Source organism: Xiphophorus couchianus, chromosome 4, assembly GCF_001444195.1.
Source record: "Xiphophorus couchianus chromosome 4, X_couchianus-1.0, whole genome shotgun sequence".
NCBI classification, from domain to species: Eukaryota; Metazoa; Chordata; class Actinopteri; order Cyprinodontiformes; family Poeciliidae; genus Xiphophorus; species Xiphophorus couchianus.
Genome location: NC_040231.1, coordinates 1,412,535 through 1,431,014, shown reverse-complemented (window position 1 = coordinate 1,431,014; position 18,480 = coordinate 1,412,535). Strand labels below are relative to the sequence as shown.

The 18,480-nt window shown below is 41.9% G+C and overlaps 1 protein-coding gene across 7 annotated transcripts in view; it reads right to left on the bottom strand.

The window, feature by feature from the left end:
* The window catches only part of LOC114143663 (SH3 and multiple ankyrin repeat domains protein 2), a 187,670-nt gene extending 169,190 nt beyond the window's left edge, over positions 1 to 18,480 (bottom strand). For all 7 annotated transcript variants that reach the window (XM_028015920.1, XM_028015922.1, XM_028015924.1 and 4 more), the window contains exons 1-2: positions 18,092 to 18,480; positions 11,209 to 11,272 (exon numbers count right to left, since the gene is read on the bottom strand). In XM_028015920.1, the coding sequence (XP_027871721.1) occupies positions 11,209 to 11,272; positions 18,092 to 18,465 (438 nt within the window). In that variant the 5' untranslated portion in view covers positions 18,466 to 18,480. The remainder of the gene's footprint in view (positions 1 to 11,208; positions 11,273 to 18,091) is intronic.

Genomic DNA, 18,480 nt, shown 5'->3' with positions numbered 1-18,480 from the left:
CAGGAAGCTCTGCTTCAAAGGAAATCAACCAGTTTAATTTAAATGCCAAAAACCCTTCCTGGTTGCCTCCAGGTCTCCCTCTGGGCTCCGGGGCCTTCCTGGTTGCCTCCAGGTCTCTCTCTGGGCTCCGGGCCCTTCCTGGTTGCCTCCAGGTCTCTCTCTGGGCTCCGGGGCCTTCCTGGTTGCCGCCAGGTCTCTCTCTGGGCTCCGGGCCCTTCCTGGTTGCCTCCAGGTCTCTCTCTGGGCTCCGGGGCCTTCCTGGTTGCCTCCAGGTCTCTCTCTGGGCTCCGGGGCCTTCCTAGTTGCCTCCAGGTCTCTCTCTGGGCTCCGGGCCCTTCCTGGTTGCCTCCAGGTCTCTCTCTGGGCTCTGGGGCCTTCCTAGTTGCCTCCAGGTCTCTCTCTGGGCTCCGGGCCCTTCCTGGTTGCCTCCAGGTCTCTCCCTCTGGGCGTGTGCAAACTTCTGAACCACAGGTGGTGAAACATCAGCGGTTCATCGTGGAACCAGGGAGTCAAGTCCAGTCCTGCATCTGGTCCAAATGTTTGTTCTGAGCAGCACCAGAACAATGAGCGTTTCTGACGGAGAGATCAACCCAACCGTCCGCTGACTGATGACGGGCCCCGAGAGCACCAGAGGGGCCAAACCTCCGGAGCCCAGAGAGAGACCTGGAGGCAACCAGGAAGGGTCCGACTCAGGATGGAGACATGTCTGTGTGTTTTGTGACATAAATTAAGTGAAGCAGGGAAAGAAAGGGCTGTGTGTGTGTGTGTGTGTGTTGGGGTGTAGAGGAGTGTGGGGGTGTGTGTGGGTGTGTGTGCTGGCATGCGCGTGTGTGTGTGTTGTACAGTAAACTCACACTCCAGGCTCAGCTTCAGGTAGTGTGAAGCTTATTAGAGCTAATTGGATTCTTTAAGTAGCTTCAGCTCGTTATCTGGAAACGTTCAGGAAGCTCGGCTCCTGCAGGGTCTAATTTATCATCATCTGAATGTGAAATACATATCCCATGCCTGACTTTTGATTAAGCTCTCAAATTCTTGTTGTGTGACCAAATCCGATATGCAGTTTGGTTTAATTTCTAAAGGCATGACTTCATCTTGTTTAGCAAGTTTACTTTCTAATTATGCCACAAACTTCAGCCGTTCAGTTACAGAGCGACCAGCTGTACTACATGCTGCTGTCTGGCTGGGATCTGCAGGAAGACAACAGGATGTCGGGTACATCATTATCCAGGGTTTTCCTCAGTGCATCATAGACATGGTGGCCACAGCTGAAGCATCACTGCTTTATTTTTAACAGTTTTTTTATCCTCCAGTAACAGTGATGGTATAGTCGGGTTACGTTGGGTTTATAATTGACACATTGAAGAGTTTCACATTTCCCTTAAATGGCCTGTTTATTAGGTGTTGTTGCAGAGCAGGTTCACATGTACAGACATTTAAATCCTCCCTCTATGAAGAGACGACTGCACCAAGAAAAGCCTCAAAGTTTGATCAGCTGTTACACGCAGACCTCTAGTTCAACTATAAAGGTTTTACAGGTTGGTGTTGAGCGCGCAGTCAGACTGATGTGAGTGCATACATCTTTCTGAACAAATAATAATGTGTAAGTGTGTGTGTTTATCTCACACTCAATACATGTTCTGTCAATTTATTGACATACCTGAGGTCAATTGAGACTGACTAGCGATCGGTCCAGGGTGGAACCCACCTGGATGTACGCCGACTGTAAGGACAAGCGGGACTGACGGACGGACGGATATTTTTGGTAGATCCTCAGCAGCAGACAATGGAGACCTTTTAAATAGATGAACTCTTTAAAGAGCAAATAACCAATCAAATCCAGGTCGTCCTGATTCAACATATAGAGCATTAATTATTAATACACTCTGTGTGCAGAAAGTGGGTCACTCTGCTTCAACCAACAAATGAGAAACAAAGAACAAATGAGATTTTAATGACGCAAGAAGAAATCTAACCACCAGCTCATGCTGGGATGAGTTTGGGCACCAGTCGGTGTAAACCTGGAGGATTTACAGCAACGTGCTGCATCATACTGCAGGATCCTCTCTGAGCAACAGCTCATTCAGCATTTTATCTGCTCTCTGGTGCTTTTGAGCTCCGGTCCAAAGAGTTTCTTCAGATCCTGCATCAACTGAACCAAAGTTAGTCCGCTGTGAATAGAATCATCTTGTGTTTAAAGAATCCGGTTCTAAGAATGACTTCAGCTTCTGCTCCTTCAGCAAATGGTCCTAGGAACCGTTTGAGCTTGATCCACTCAGAGGACAAAGTGGGAATCAGCATCTAGTTTATCTCAGTGTAGGATCCCAAAGTCTGCGGTATAAATACTCCCTGGTTCAGTCAGTACATGTGGAACCTGCGGGGGCGCTGCGCCAACAATCACTGAAGGAAACGAAACTAAAACCTCTGAAGACACTGAGAGCAACTTCCTTCTTCACCAGATGGAAATAAAAATGGAGGCGTCAGATTCCAGCAGTTGGAGGATTTCTCTTTTGTCTTCAGCTAAACGCCACGTCCATTTCTCCTAGCCTGGGCTAATGCTTTTGTTTTGGTTGTATTTACCCAGAATGCCCTGCACTATAGTCCACTTCCTGCTTTTGGAGCAGTTTCCGGTCCGCTTGGTGTTCACATATGTATTCGAACTGAACCAGAGATCACTTTTGGTGTTTATATTAATGTGGTTGACTTGTCACCCAGTAAACTAGCTGGATCCATCCTGGTGTGGACCCGTCTGATGTGGGCCTGTCTGGTGTGGATCCGTCTGATGTGGGCCCGTCTGGTGTGGGCCCGTCAGGTGTGGGCCCGTCAGGTGTGGACCCGTTCGGTGTGGATCCGTCTGATGTGGGCCCGTCTGGTGTGGACCCGTCTGATGTGGGCCCGTCCGGTGTGGGCCCGTCAGGTGTGGACCCGTTCGGTGTGGGCCCGTCAGGTGTGGGCCCGTCTGATGTGGGCCTGTCTGATGTGGACCCGTCCGGTGTGGACCCGTCCGGTGTGGACCTGTCTGATGTGGGTCCAGCCCTGCTGGTCTCAGTCATACGTCTTGGTTTTGCTCCAGGCTTCACTCCTTCTCAATCTTTAGGACGATTACATTTCTATGTACCAGGAACGGTGATCCAATTTCTCTAACTGCTTTATTTTTGGTTTCCCCTCCAGTGTCACAGCATTTGTTAATATTATTGTCTAATATTATTCAGCTGGACGAGAGCTGCTCCTCCGTCTGACACATTTATCTGAAGCTTGAGCATCAGAAACCTGCAGCCAACGACTGTTCAGCAACACATCACCACCTGCAGCCATTTCCTTTGTGTTCTGAGACAAACGTCTCCTGAGTGAACGGCCCCCCCTCACTGAATGTGTGATGTCAGCACCTGTTGTCCTTTTGCTTTAGTCTGTTTCATTGTTGTTTGTAGGCCTGTCACGATAGCAAATTTTGCTCAGCGATTAATTGTCTCAAAAAATTATTGCGATAAACGATAATATTGTCTGAAGACCTTTTTACACTGATTTAATGGAAATGACGTAATAATGCATGCGATTTCCTGCCAAAAGATAGATACACTTTATTTTCAAAAGAACATTTAACACTGGAGCTGATAAAACAACCAAAAACAAAAAATTAAATGGATTCTCAGGCTCCATTAACAAAAAACGCACTTGAATAAAAACTAAACAACATAAAGCCAAAGTGGAAATAAATACTGCATTCAACCAAAAGAGTGCAGATTATGAAGTCTGTATATTATGTTGCCCTTCAGTAATAATTAGATTTAAATAGAGAAGATGGGCACATCGACTACCTGATGCAATAGTTCACACTACACGATTTTTTGCTCCTATTTTTCCCCATACAACAATCTTAGATCGTTGGTCTTTCTAAGATTGTGTGGTGTGTTACAGTAGATCGTCGTTGCCGCTCCGATCTAAATCAGGGGTTTTTCCCGACTGGGATCTTAACGCAACCTGTTGAATGTGACAGGTAGCCAATCAGAAAGCTCGGATTCTCCTCCAGCTTTCTGAGGGGAAATTACGTCGGGGAATCCCAAACAGCTGACACGGCGCAACCCGAAGTCCAGCGGACATTGGAGATGATACGTGGAAACAACATTAATGTTTATTCAACATGCAAAGAATATAGAAATGACAAGAGGAGGAGTTGGAGCTAAATTGCTACTGCAGTTGATAAACCCGGTAACTTTTCAGCTGTTCTTCGTTAACGTGACGTAAACAGGTTATAATGATTTTCATTCATTCAGGACTTTACGCTGACACTAGCCACATGCATTGCAGGTAGATTGTAGTAAAGCATTGATTAATGCCTGGTTTTAAAATTAGTTCACTGAACTTGTAGCCATTATTTTGTGCCCATTGTTGGACACCACACGGCAGGACCGAACCTGATCGAACCGTTCTACCTAGGATTTCTGTCGGCTAATGTGTGGTCGCTCAGGTTTTGAAAATGGGCCGATAATCGACAGCTCTAAGATCGTGTTGTCTGCGCTGGGCTTTACACTAAGGAAATGAGGAAGGAGGGTCAGTGGAGAGCACCGGAGTTGAGCCTTTTTTCATTCGGTGTCATCAACAGAAAGAGAAAAAGGCCGAAAGAGACGATAATGCCGATAATTGAAATGACGTCGATAGTTTTAATTTATCGTACGATTAATCGATTTATCATTTATCGCGACAGGCCTAGTTGTTTGTTTAAAACAAATGAAAAGATTTGAATAATAATATTAATGTGATTGTTCAAGAGGACAACGGTGGATATTAGATGACAGAATCCCAAAGTATTTCTGAATTATCAACGTCAAAACTTCATGTGATGGAGTTTGGAAAAGGCAGGTTGGACAAAGTGCATCAGTTTGTTTGGGAGTTCTCCACAGCTACAGACGTAAACTTTGACCTTTGACTTTTAAAAAGTTGGAGACTTTGGGGCAACACAGGAAGTGTACCCACAAAAATAAAAGACTGACTAAATGTGGTTCTTCTAAGAAAATTAAATTCTGAACCTGAACTGTTTTTGTTTTGCCTTCTTCTGTGTTTCAGGTGAACTTTGCATTTGTCACATTGAAGGTGGGAAACGTGTGGAAACAGATTTATGTTGGATCGTGTTTCATGTCTGTTTAAAACGAGGTTTTTATAAACACTAAACTGCAGTTCTGACCTCCAGCCTTTTATTTACATCGGAAACAAAAAGCTGCATGAAAACGTTTTGATGTGTTTTGTAAAGGTTTTTCTGTTTCAGGGATTTTATTTCCATTTTTAGTGTCAGCCTGCTGCTCAAACTTTCTCAAACTTTAATAAAATAGATGCACTGAGAAACAGTTTGGTACTTTGGTGAAGATCCTCATCCTAAATGGACATTCAAAGGCTTTTCCAGGCTTTTCCAGGCGCATTTCAAACCCAACACTGTTAGAGATCAGTTCATTCCAAGGATAAATCTCCCACACATGAGCTCAGGTAGGAATGATCACAGCTGGAGAAACTAACCAGCAGCTCCACAAACTGATCACCAGCTGAGGAAAGCAAATCATCATGTCAAGAATCAGAGGATTTTTTTTATCTTAAGGATGAGAGGAACTTGTTTGAAGACACTAATGTCCACATTTTGGACAGGAAACATGAGCAGCTTCAGATCAGTGAAGGAAGTCATCTATGATAAACAGAAAAAACTAAACTAACCAGAGGAGGTGGCCTCAGATTTCATCTTTCTAACACCAACTCTGCAGCCCTGACGCATCAAGACGTGTTGAAACCAACCGACAGCATCGAAGGGACAAAACTGGATCATCACGTAACATAACGACCCGATTAGTGATCAATAATAACCTAATTAGAGACTTTAATGGTCCAGTTAGTGACCTTAGTGTCCCAATTAGAGTGATTGGTTTTGACCACACGTCATAAACCAGCTGATCTAAATGTTCAGAACTGAAGAGTCCAGTTTTGTTCTACTGAACCTATAATTATAGTCACACAATTAGACAAACTAAGTTCTGATTCTTCTATTTTATAATAGTTTGCTGAAACCATAATGTTATTCTTAGATAAAACATTTCCAGTTCACCTGGTAATAATATCTCTAAGGAAACCTGAGATGATCCTTCTGTTTCCCTTCATTAGTTTGATTGTGATTTAAAAAGATGTTTTCTAAGTTCAGGGTTTTAATTTCAGCGAAGATAAATTTTTAAGCCAAATGAGAACGTGTGAGTCTCTGAGGTGGGTTTGATGGTTAGAGAATATCAGGACATTTTATTATCCAGTGGGGATAATATTTCCACGTTGCGACGCCGGAGAGTCTTTATCGCTCCTGGAAATGATTCACCAACCGCTGGCCGCCTGAGGAACAGAAACCCAAAGTCTCTCCACCTCTGCTGGTGCTGCTGGTGCTGCTGGTGTCGACTTCACAAGGTCCAGGAACCTTTTCTGTTTCACAATCCTTCCAGCAAAACAAGTGTTTGGATTCTTAATATCCGAGCAACAAACCAAACCGAAAACACTCAGCAATCACTGTTTCCAATAACTCTCCTCTATCTGTGGAGAGATTTGGGCCAAATCCAGATTTTCCTTTAATGTTGGAGTTCATGGCCGACTGAAAACAAGCCCAAAGCATGATCCCTCCACGCCGTGCTTGGCAGTTAATGTTTCTACATGTTTGACAGAAATCAAAACATTATGACCCATTGAAAAATATGGGTCATAATGAGCTGGTGACGCTCGGTGACCTTTGAAGAACCAAAGTGTGAAAACAGGCCTGAACCGTTCTGAAGTTAAACCCAACTGGGTTTATCTGGCGCCTTCATTCTCTCTTCTCTTTGCCAAATTTGTTCACTTGGCTGGTAATTTATTTGCTCACTCAAAAACTTGGACCCCACTTCCTACACACACACACACACACACACACACACACACACACACACACACACACACACACACGTTATTTTCTCCATGTCCCACTTTTATCTCGTTTCCCAAACAGACTTTTCAAGCTGGTGTCTCTTGCATTAGCAGCCATCTGCGATGTCTAAATGAATGAACAGATTTCCCGATGAAGCTAACAAAGCTTTTAGCACACACCCCGAGAATATGTTTCAGAATAAAAGAGAAAAATAAAAATGTAAAGAGATATAAAGTCTCAGCTAAACTGGAAATTACACATCAAGTATTTGAAATCTAAACTGTGAAAATCCTCAATGAAGAAAAACATGTTTTAGATCATAGTGCAGTCAATACTCTATACTGTTCATTAATCTTATAATCAACTTACTGTTCAGTGGTTTGGGGTAACACATACATTACATTATTACAGCTGTTAATTACATTACCAAAGAGAGAAACATCATAATGCTGAATATTTCTATCAATTCACTTTTCCTGTAAGCAGAGGAACTTAAAGTCCCAGATTTAGTAAAATGTGATGGAGGAGAGATCATGTTTAATGACACAAACACCAAACAGCGTCCAGAAAAGGTTCAAGGTTTGAGAGTAAATTTAAAAGTATTACAAACAACCAGGAGAAACGTTTGTGTTCAGCTGTGGGATAAAGGCTGAGCTGAAGCAGAGAGAAAACTTAAAACAGTTTAAAATAATCTATAAAGTTATGATTTTATCAAGATGTCAGGAATAGGGTTAAATAGATTTATTGCTATGCAGTTATTTAATTTGCCATTTAATTCTTTGGTTGCTTGTTATTTTAATTGCCATTTTGTTTGAGAAGAGGAAAAGTTAAACGGGAAAATGGTGGGAATAATATTTACTTCTATCTGCTGGTGAATAACCAGCAGAGGGAATGTCCTGAAGATTTATTCATTATGTCATTTATTTTGGTTTCCATCTGATTGTTTTGCTCCTGTGAAGGCCTGAAATAAACCAAAGTTTGGCAGCAGCAGGTTTCTCCTGGTGCAGGTCATGAAAACCCAGACGAGACACGACAAGTGGGAAAGTGTCCAATCGATGGCAGGCCGGCCACGACAACAATCAATGGAGCAGCTTGAGATAAACGACCCAAATTTAAAGAGCAATATGAGCAGAATAAAGAGCATCCAGCACACACAGCGACACGCAGAGCCAATCACACGCCTGCCGAGAGAAAACATGGTGAAAACACGTCTGCAGGAAGCAGCAACACGCTGCTGAATGACCTCAGCAACACTTTGATTTCAAAAACAGGAACCAGCTCCTCCTGCCCTGGAAGCAGCTGGGATCCTCCTGGTCACATCGCAGCTTAACGCTCCAGGTGTCACCGCTGAGTGGCCTAGTTCAAGCACACTGGGAATTCACTGACCTGTTACTGACCCACCAGAGAGACGCTGCGGCTCAGAGAAACTTTCTGCTTTTCAATAACCAGTAAACTACGTCCAGGAACACAACTAAATTATTACGTATAAATGTAGAAGTTATATATCAGAAAGACCAAATAAACGTAAAACTGAAGCAAAACATTTAAACTCAACATCAGAGAGAAAGAAATCTAAAAATATATATAATGAGATATGTTTGTTTTTTCTTAATTATGAGAATAAAATCATAATACTGGTTCAATAAAAGGTCAATATTATCAGAAAGTTGTTTTAATGAGAAAAAGCTTGGATAGTCATGAGGATTTGATCTGAGCAGCTCAGCTTGTGATCGTTTTGTTTTCAGCTGCTGATAATCCGATGTATTAAAATATAAACTATTTATCATTTATAAAACTGATACATTTATCTCATTATTTTTATGCGGAAGTTCTCATAAAACTACGATTTTTTCTCATATTGTTACAACTTTATTATAATAATTTAAATTTGCTAGTGTAATGATTTTAATCTCGTCCCACTGCGACTTCTGTCTAGTGACATTCCTTTTTTTGTAATTATTGTTTTTCTAAGAAATCAGTTTAATATCTACAGCTAATCAGAAATCATCGTCTCTGGTTGATGCAGATCTTCGGTCTGATTCTCCATCAGGAGGATTTTTCTGCTCTGCATGAACTCAGCCGTCTACAAACGGCTCTGAATGTCCGCCATCGCTCAGCTTTATGCTTCTGTGTCCAGATTTTTCCTTTGAGCCGTTCAGGATGCAGCAGAGGCTGAAGCCATAATTCAGGTTGAAGCTCTTAAAGTCCTCAGTCTGCATGGAAAGACGTTTCACAGAGAAACGTCCTGGAAGCCTCAGTTAAAATAAAATCACTGAGATGCTTTTATCATTATACAGTAAATAATTCAGAACGTCTTCAGTTTTATCTGAACAAGTTCTGAAAAAATAAAAATGTAAATAATGCAAACATTTATTTCAGTAACTGAGCCAAGGAAACATGAGTTCCTCCTTGCATGAATAAAATCCTGTCATAAGGAGTCAGTTAGCCTAGCGGCTAGCTGCTTCCGTTTCCCAAACTGATTCTTTTCATTATTTTAAAAACAAATGAATTTTTTCCTGAATAATCTGGAGTTACGTTCCACAGAATAATCCAGGATTACCGACCGCTGGCCATGCCAACAGTTTGGCCAACTGCATGTCAAAGTAACAATAAACCAGCTGGTCAACCATTTTTTTATTAAAATGAAGATAAATAATTATTATCATTGTTCAAACTTTATTTTAACGTCTCTTCTTTGTTATCAGATGTTTTAAATCAGATTTTTTTTTTGCTCTTCAGGGGAACCAGAGGCTCTGCAGGTTCAGCGACTCACCTGAAATAAAATCTTAAATTGTTTTCTCTTATTTTATTATGATTATTATCTCTATATGCGGCCATACGCCGGTCACTTTGAGGCTGATGGATTTACCAAGGAAGGAGAAATAAAAGATGTTTCTGTTTCATTCCAATAAAAATCAACCCTAAGATTTATTTCATACATAATAACATGTGCTTGTATAAACAAATAAATATATTTATGAATTTATCAATAACCTTAAACAAATCTACAGTGGATTTGTTTTTTAAATACAGTTTAAATATTGCAGAATTCAGAAAATGAAATAAGTTTCTAAACTGTTGCTAAAAGAAACTCATCCGACTTTAATCAGAAAATTTATTTCTCTGTTCTGACAGATTATTTATTTTCTCTATTGGTCAGTCATGGATCATATGCAGCAGGTAAAACGTTTTATGGACATAATTTGGTTTTTTGATCAAAATTTTCCCACATAAATAAACTGATTGGGTCATGACTGTGTTCATACCCACCGGCAGGGGGCGCTGCCACATTCAAACAAGTGCAAATAAATAATAATAGTTTTGATAAGTGTGTTTCTACAGCTGCTTCATTTAGGCATTAAAATCCAAACTTAATAAATCAGATTAATTTGCTTTGATCTGGAAACAGGAAGTGGTGATAAAAACCTTTATTAGTTCAGGCTGCAGACAAACAGACGTTAAAACTCAAACATTAAGTTTTAGTTCCTGTTTGCTGGTGGAGCCTCAGGAAGTTACTTTTTATCACTTTCATCTAAAGTTAAATATTTAATATTTGCTGATAAAACTTCTCTCACCGACTCAACTTTATCTGAGGCGCGTTTCATTTTTCATCTGGCAGAGAAAAATATTCCAAACATTATAATCCTGAATCTGAAACGTTTCTCTGTCCACTTTAGACCAAAAGTACAACAATCACAACAAATACACAATAAATAACCGGAGCTGCAGGAATTTACCACCTTCTAAACTCAGTAATGATCTGGGAACCTGAATGCAACACAGCATCCATCTGAACTAAACTTCAGCGCCGATAAAAGGAGACAAAATATTCAGACAAGTTTCCTCCAAAAGCAGAAACTTCCCAAAACTTCAGTGCAACCAGCCCACCTGAAATCCATCAGGTTGTGTTTGTAGCGCCCCCTACAGATTATTCATCCCTGGCCTTTAAAAATCCCTCCAGGCTTCCAGGACAAAAACTCAACTTGAATCTGGAAATCTTTCAGCACAGAACAATCATGTCAATGCAGCACAGCTGTGTTTTAACTGTGGATGGAAAATGTGTCTGAAAAACTTTGAAATTCTAAAAATACATTAAAAAAGTAAAATTCATGTTAAGATAAAGTTGAGCTTAAACAAATCTGAGCTGGATGGAGAGGAGAGAGAAAAGTGGCAGCAGAAAAACCTTCAACAAGCCCATCATCATCATCAGAGTAATGCGTCTAACTGATGATGCGTTCGTGTGTTGGAGATCTGGTCCGTTCAGCTGTGGCTGGTGAACTTCAGGCGGATCTACGTACCATTTCAGCCATCGGATCCGGAGGAGAACCGCTCTGAAGGACCGGGTCCGGCTTCCGGCGCTCCCTGAGAGGAGAGGAGGAAACCAAATGACCTCATAACGTTCAAATATTAACAAATTCAATATTTCATCTGAACAGCGGAAAGTGCAGACATGAGAAAAACCATCAGCTTCAAGGTGTTTCCCTCCAGTCCGCCTGCGTTAAGCCGTCAGTCACTTTACAGCTTTTACTGTTTTAATCATTTGTGTTCTTGGTTTGTAACATTCAGTCTGGGGTTATGCAACATGTTGGACACAAACACTCAGCATTTATCTGATCCACCTCCTGCCTGCAGCGCCAAGACGAAAACTTCTTCATTTTATGATATTAACAGAAATTATCTAAATGTTTCCAATTCCAGGGTGAAGCTTTTTTCCCCAAACCAATAATCTCCATAAATACCAAACAAAATGATGAGCATTTTAAGGACATTCTAGGTTTGTTTCATCCAAAAAGAAGCAAATGGAGATGAATTGTGAATCATAGTTAATGGATAATAAATGGGCTTCCTGTACAGTAAGAGCAGGATTTTATATTCTGTTCAGCTGAACCTGATTACAGTGATGCTGCCTTCGCACACTGTCAGATCTCTGAGCGCTGGCGGACAGAAACGAGGAGGAGGAGGAGGAGGAGGAAGGGCTACAAACAGGCAAGAAGCTGAAGATCAAAGATGCAATAAAAATCTGTCAGCTGTTCCAGTTCATGTCTGCAGCGCCAAAACCAGAAAAATCGGAGGCTACAAAGATTCCTGTGTGTTTCTCTGAACATGTTAACATGGAGGTTTTATCTTCAGGTGACCTGATGTGAGGTCATCAGCCGGGTCCAGGTGAAACAATGATTTATCAGTCAATTTAACTTTTTGTTTAGATTTCATTTTGGGAAAATTTGGATTTTTTCCTACTAATGACCTCTGTGGGTTTCCGTAGTTCAGGGCGGCCATCTTGTTTTCAGCTTCCATTTATTTGGACTTCAGGTCAACTTGATGATGACCAGGGCCGGGCTAAAAGTTTAGGTTTCTAACTATGAGAATAAAGTCGTAATATTTGGAATATAAAGCAGTAAAGTCATGAGAAAATATTAAAATGAGGAATTTTGAGAATCTTTTGAAGTTATACTTTGATATCAGTTTTACAAATAAGGAAATATTTCATCACATGAGCATCAAATTATCATCCGGACTTTGAAACTATTGACCAATGACTGATTGGTCAATAGTTTCAGATCAGATCAATGTGAACGTTGAAGATTTTTCTCATTAAAACGACTTCTGCTCATTTTAAAGATGTTTTATGGGAATTTTATGTCTCTATTTTACTGAGGCAACGAATTTATTCTCATAATTAAACAAACTCCTGAGTACAGAAGAGACGATCAAAATAAAAAACACTTTTTGAAAATATTTTCCGTCACTTGAAAAGATTACAATCAGAAAAACTCAATGTTATATTTACGCCTCATTTCCCAGCATTCCTTTCACCAACAGCAGCAGGTTGTTTGCTGCGTTGCTCACCAGACGGACATTTTTCCATTTTTTGAGCTTCATCAGATCAGACGTCGTTGAGCCCAGATTCAGTGAAATGACTGAATTTGTGCTCAGACTGACCAGTTGCTCCTGGTCCGTCTCCTCCCTGGTTCTGGTTCTGCTCCTCTTGGCCGATTCCTCCTCTGACCTTCGCCTCGGTGCTGTTTGATTGTCGCTGCAGATTTCTAGCTGTGTTTGCAGATGAACATCCCCGCAAATATGATTTAAACTAACAGAAATAATTAAGAACAGAAAACAATCTTTTATCAACTGTTGCTGAAATTTCACAAAATGTCTGTTGGATCCAAAGTGGCTCCACATTAAAAATCGATTCTTCTTAAGATCTCAGCAGCGATGAAAGTTTCCAATCTTCTGAATTTAATCTTCATCGAGTGTCTTAAACAGAAAAAAACATGTAAAGTTTTGCAGCTGGCCTTTTGAAGCCCAGAGTGTCTTTAATTCTTATTTAGTGAAATTAAATATAGATGGATTTAATCTGAATCTGTTCTGCAGAACAAACCGGACCTTCAGGACCGTTACCATGACAGCAGATCTTCCTGTGGTTCCAACACCAGCTGAGGTCAAAGAGCTTCACCTTCGTCCCGTTGGACCTTAAAGCGTTTTATGCAGGAGACTTTTGCCTTGTCCATGTGAACAGCTGCACATGTGAAGCCTTAAGGCTTCGGTTTCAGAGCCGGAGTTTCTTTCTTCATCAGATCCTTTTCTGTTCTCACTGGTTTCCAGTTGGGAGCAGCGTCCATCCGGCTCCACCTCCACTGGGTGTTTCTTCCTCAGCCTTTGCAGAGCAGAGACACCTGGACGTGTTTTCTCTCCGTACATTAACTCGACTCTGTTGGTGTTCAGAAACTTCTGCTGTGACTGGACTGACTTTAGAATTTTCCTGGAATAAAAATCCCTCAACTTCTGAAATATCCTGACTTTTATTGCTGCTTTTTAGACTATTTGATCTATTTTTGTTAAAAATCTCTTCATCATCCTCATCATCAGATCCACCCAAACCAACCCTGCAGCTTCACTTCCCTCCTGAACGCTTTGTGAGGCGACCATGGGAATTAAAACGCTGACGGAGCCACAATCAGATGCACGGCGTCACCGGGCCCCTGCAGTCGGAGCGCAGCGGGTCTGCTGGGGAATCCTGCCAGGATTAAACATCCATTTCTACCAGCAGATGGCGCTCTCAGCAGGAGGAAACCAGAGAGAGAAGCCAGGCGAGTCCAGATCTCTGCAGCCTGGGCGGGCCTCAGGGCTGGAACTCGGACCCGTTTGACTTTAATCGCTGCAGAAGGCAGAATCCAACGCCGCCGCCTCGTAAACACACTTCCTGTTGGCTCCTCCGGGGCCACAGATAAACACGGAGCAGGAAAACAGACGACTTCTGCAGACATCAGGGGGCAAATGTGCACCAACCCCGGAGCAACAGGGGAACAGCTGAGACCACAAGTTTACATACACCATGAAAGAAACAGCAAGACGGTTAAATCACACTGTAAAAACACAAAATCTTACCAAGTATTTTATCTAGTTTCTAATGCAAATATCACAGTTCACTTAAAACAAGACTAAACTAAATAACCAGTAACTTTTCAGCAAGTTATACGAGACTGTTTTAAGTCAATAATTTCTTAGCCTTTATGAAAAAAATGTTCATCATATTATTTTAATTATGACATGAGAAAATGTCCTGATATAAGTGAAATAATCAGATTATTGATTGAAAATAAGCTGCTATGTCTTCCTAAAAAGTTACAGATAATTTAGTTTAGTCTTATTTTAAGTGAACCAGAAACTAAACAAAATACTTTTTTATGTTTTTGCAGTTCAGATCAAACTTCTCTTGCTTCAGGTTGTAAATTATTTCTGTTTGCTAAATGGACCTCTGGCAGGTGAACTGACAACTGGAGTCACAAATGTTCATGCATTTGAAAGTCAGACCAGGAAGTTTCTGCTCTGGTGGGGAAGAGAATCAGCTGCTCCAGTCCGGTTCACCCTGGGAAACATTCACTGGACCTTAACGGAGCCGCCACGATCTGGACAACGATTACACTGAAGACATGACGGGAACGTCCAACCAGCAACAGGAAGAGACGGGTTCTGTTCCCGGTTCTGGTCCAAAATGTGCAGAATGGCCAGAGAAAAAAAGCCAGAGACTTCCTGAGGAAGCTGCTGCTGGTCAGTCAGAGAAAATGAGTTTTGTACCAACATGAGGTGAAACGAAGCTCAGAGAGGAAGAGGCTGTTATTCCTGAAAAAACATTCAAATCCAGATTACAGAAACAAAAACCTTCATGTCTGGAGAAAAAATGTCCTGTGTTCTGAAGAACCTATAATCACCTATAATCAATAAACAGAGTCCAGCTTTAACCAAATGTTCTGGCCTCAGCGAAACACCAGAACCCAGCAGACGGGTCAGGGAGAACAAACCTGCACAAAACTAACAGAACACAGCAGCCCACTGTGAAACACGGCGGTGGCAGCATCATGCTGGGGCATCCACCAGGGCGCCATGATTATTTTAGTAATCAGTTATTTACTGATTATTCTAACCTTTAATCGGATCAAATTGGCCGGTTCTGGTGAAAAACCTTCAACTTCCCAGCTCATCATTCTGCCTGCAGGGGGCGCACTCACAAATTCCAGCTTCCAACCTGAAGGCATCAAGTAATTCGTTTAAAATTCATATTTTCTGCGAGTTGTAGAGTTTTTCTGTTCCAGACAGATTTCAGTCCCACGTGGAATCGACTCTCAGATGGCAGCAGATCAGAGAATATTAAATCTTACATCATTATTTATTGAAATGCTGCTTCATCTCCTGCAATTTGTTTCCATTTTCAGCCCCAATGAAACATGTATTTCAGTAAAACTGTATTTTTTTAACAGGAAGAGATACTGATCTTATCTGAGTCTGGTTTCAGGAAGGAAAGTGAAAGATTGTCTTCCTGAAATAGCCTCGTGTTTTAAAGAACGGCTCCACTGACTCCTGACCTCATTCACATCCAGAACTGGAGACGTTTCCACGTCAAACTCAGCAGAAACCGGGGAAAGATGAGGCTGAAACCCAACAACGGTTTCCTGGTGAATCTCTGCCAGAGACGCTTTGATGCGCGCGGCAGGTGCCTGCAGTTAAACCATCAAGTATTAATTAAACCTCCCAGTGTAAATGAGACGGTCCGCCCACATGTGTGCTTACACCTGACATTTAGGTAAATGCCAGTCCAGCGGCGCTGCGATGAGATGTCAGGGATGAGGGATGCAGCGGCTGAAATTATACGGTTTCATGAAGTCCTGCTGCCAGATCGAACTAAAGCTGAATTATTTCTGGAGATGAATCTCTGACTTTCTGAAACTCACAGCCTCCTCCGTCCTCAACCTCAAAAACTTGGATTCTCTGTTGGAAGACGTTGCAATGTTTCACCTTTTCCTCCTGGTTGTTTGTTTAAACATGAAGAGATATTTTCAGCAGGCGTCTAACCTTTCAGGCTCTAAAGAAACATAAAAAATACTGAGAGCGGTGGGGTCATAAAACGTTTCAGCCCTAAGAAAACTCCAAACTGAAAACCCAAGATGGAATTTAAACAACAGAATCATAAAATCAATAATCAGAGAAAAAGCAGATTAATCTGTTGGTCTGTTGTTTTAAGGCCAGTTTGTAAAATAAAGTTCAGAGCCTGACATTGAAATTGGTCTGAGCTGGAACTTCCTGTGGAGTTGGACTCCCAGCTGGGAGGAAGTGCACACACCTCCAAATTGCACAGAGATTCAGATTTGTGAACAGCTGGGAGACAGAAGAAAGTTTTGAGTTTTTAAATGTGAAAAATCAGAAGGAGTTTCATTCCTTCTGATGACACCAGAAAACTGAAATATCGGATGTTATGGGTTTTTACCTTTTTAAAACCAAACAAAGATAACTTGAGTAAAAACTAATTTTCTCTCCTCATAAAATTCCTTTACAAACAACTCACTGACGGGTCCAGGTCCGACGTTCCTGGACTCAAAACCAGAACTCAGGGAGACGTTTGGGTTGGCGAAGCGTTCTGCTTCCAAACACTTAAGATCAAAAGTTGCTGGTTTGAAACCAGCTTACAAATTTGCTGAAAGGTTTATGCCAAGTAAAAAATAAAGTTAAGAAAGTTTGTAAAGTTACAGTTAAAAATGAACAGCAATAATCTGGCTGAGGAAACATGGAGGTGCAGAAACTCAGAGAAAAAAAGACTAACATTGACTGAGGGAAGACAAAGCTAAACTTGGGGAAATTTATTTATATGTGCAAATTAACAGCCATGCAGCAGCATTTTTCACAGCTGATTGATAATAAACATTTAGATGCTGCTCACAGAGAATCTGCTTCATTTTGGCAAAGAGCCACAAAGGATGAAGCCATCAGCTTCATGACAGAGACACAGGGCTGCAGGTTTCAGGGCAGGACTGAAGGTTTGCTTTAGAAATGATGAGTCATGTTTCATCACAACGTGCCAAGTGGAAAAACTGAGAGCAAAGAGAACTGAGCCTTGTGGGACACCATAAGAGAGAACCAGGGGAATCTGCAAGATCTGGAGCCAAAGATTTTAAAATGTTCCGTAAGAAAACAACTGAAGTTCAGCCATGTTGGGTTTTTCTTTCAAACCTTTTCTTCACCAGAAACCATCCAGAAATCAATTTCATTTCTGATCTGATCTGGATATTTCATTTACAATATTCAGACAAAAAGCTGCTGATCTGCTTAATATTCTAAAATATATATTTATATTCCCGTCTGAAACACAAACCATCCAAAGTGGCAAACAGGACGTTTCATTTAAATAGATGGAATTATTAATCACATGCAGGGATCTAAACTTTCTGTCATTTCTTGTGTAAATCTTAGAGGAAGCTGTGAAACGGCGCAGGAGTGGATCGATGCTGGTTCTTGGTTCTGGTCCAGAGGTTCTTGGTTCTGGTCCAGAGGTTCTTGGTTCTGGTCCAGAATGAGCCGCAGAGGATCAGGATGAGCTGCACCTGCTCGAAAAGCGCCAATTCAGCTTTCCTCAAACTCACAGCTTCACCTCCACCGTTTCCACTTTCACACAATAAAACATTTATTATTTACACCCTGAAGCTGCTAAAGGTTGAAGAAGAAGCAGCTTTTCTGCCACTTTCTGAGTCTTTAGTCTGACTGGAGCAGATTAACTGACTGTAGAGAAGAAATGCGGCAAAAAGCTTCTAATAAAGTGACAATAATCTCTTCACCTTTGCTTTAAACCACAAAAAAAGATGGAAGAATATTTTTGTTCGGTGAGGGGAAAAATAAGAAAACAATGATGCTTACCTTGAACGTGGTTCTGGTTCCTGTTCGGCCTGAAGAGGTTCCCTCCCCCGGGCTGGGTCTCCTCCTAAAGCCGCTCCATGTCCTCCGGCTGTCCGCGCCGGCGCGCCGCGGCCGGTGGAGCTCCGCTGCTGGGGGAACTTCCAGGCAAAGTGCGGCTCTGCGGACTGGAGCCTGTAAACCCGACCTCCGGGGTGGGGAAGAAATCCGAGCAGCTCCGAGCAGAAATTCAATCCGAGGCGACAGCCACCGAGCGCGGCTCCGAGCGGCTCATCGCCCCGCCAGCAGGAGGAGGCAGGCGGAGCTGGAAGGTGGAGGAGAGGAGAGAGAGGAAGGGGGCGTTGATGCAGCCGCCTCCCCGCTGCACAGGTGAACATTTCTCATCTCGTTCT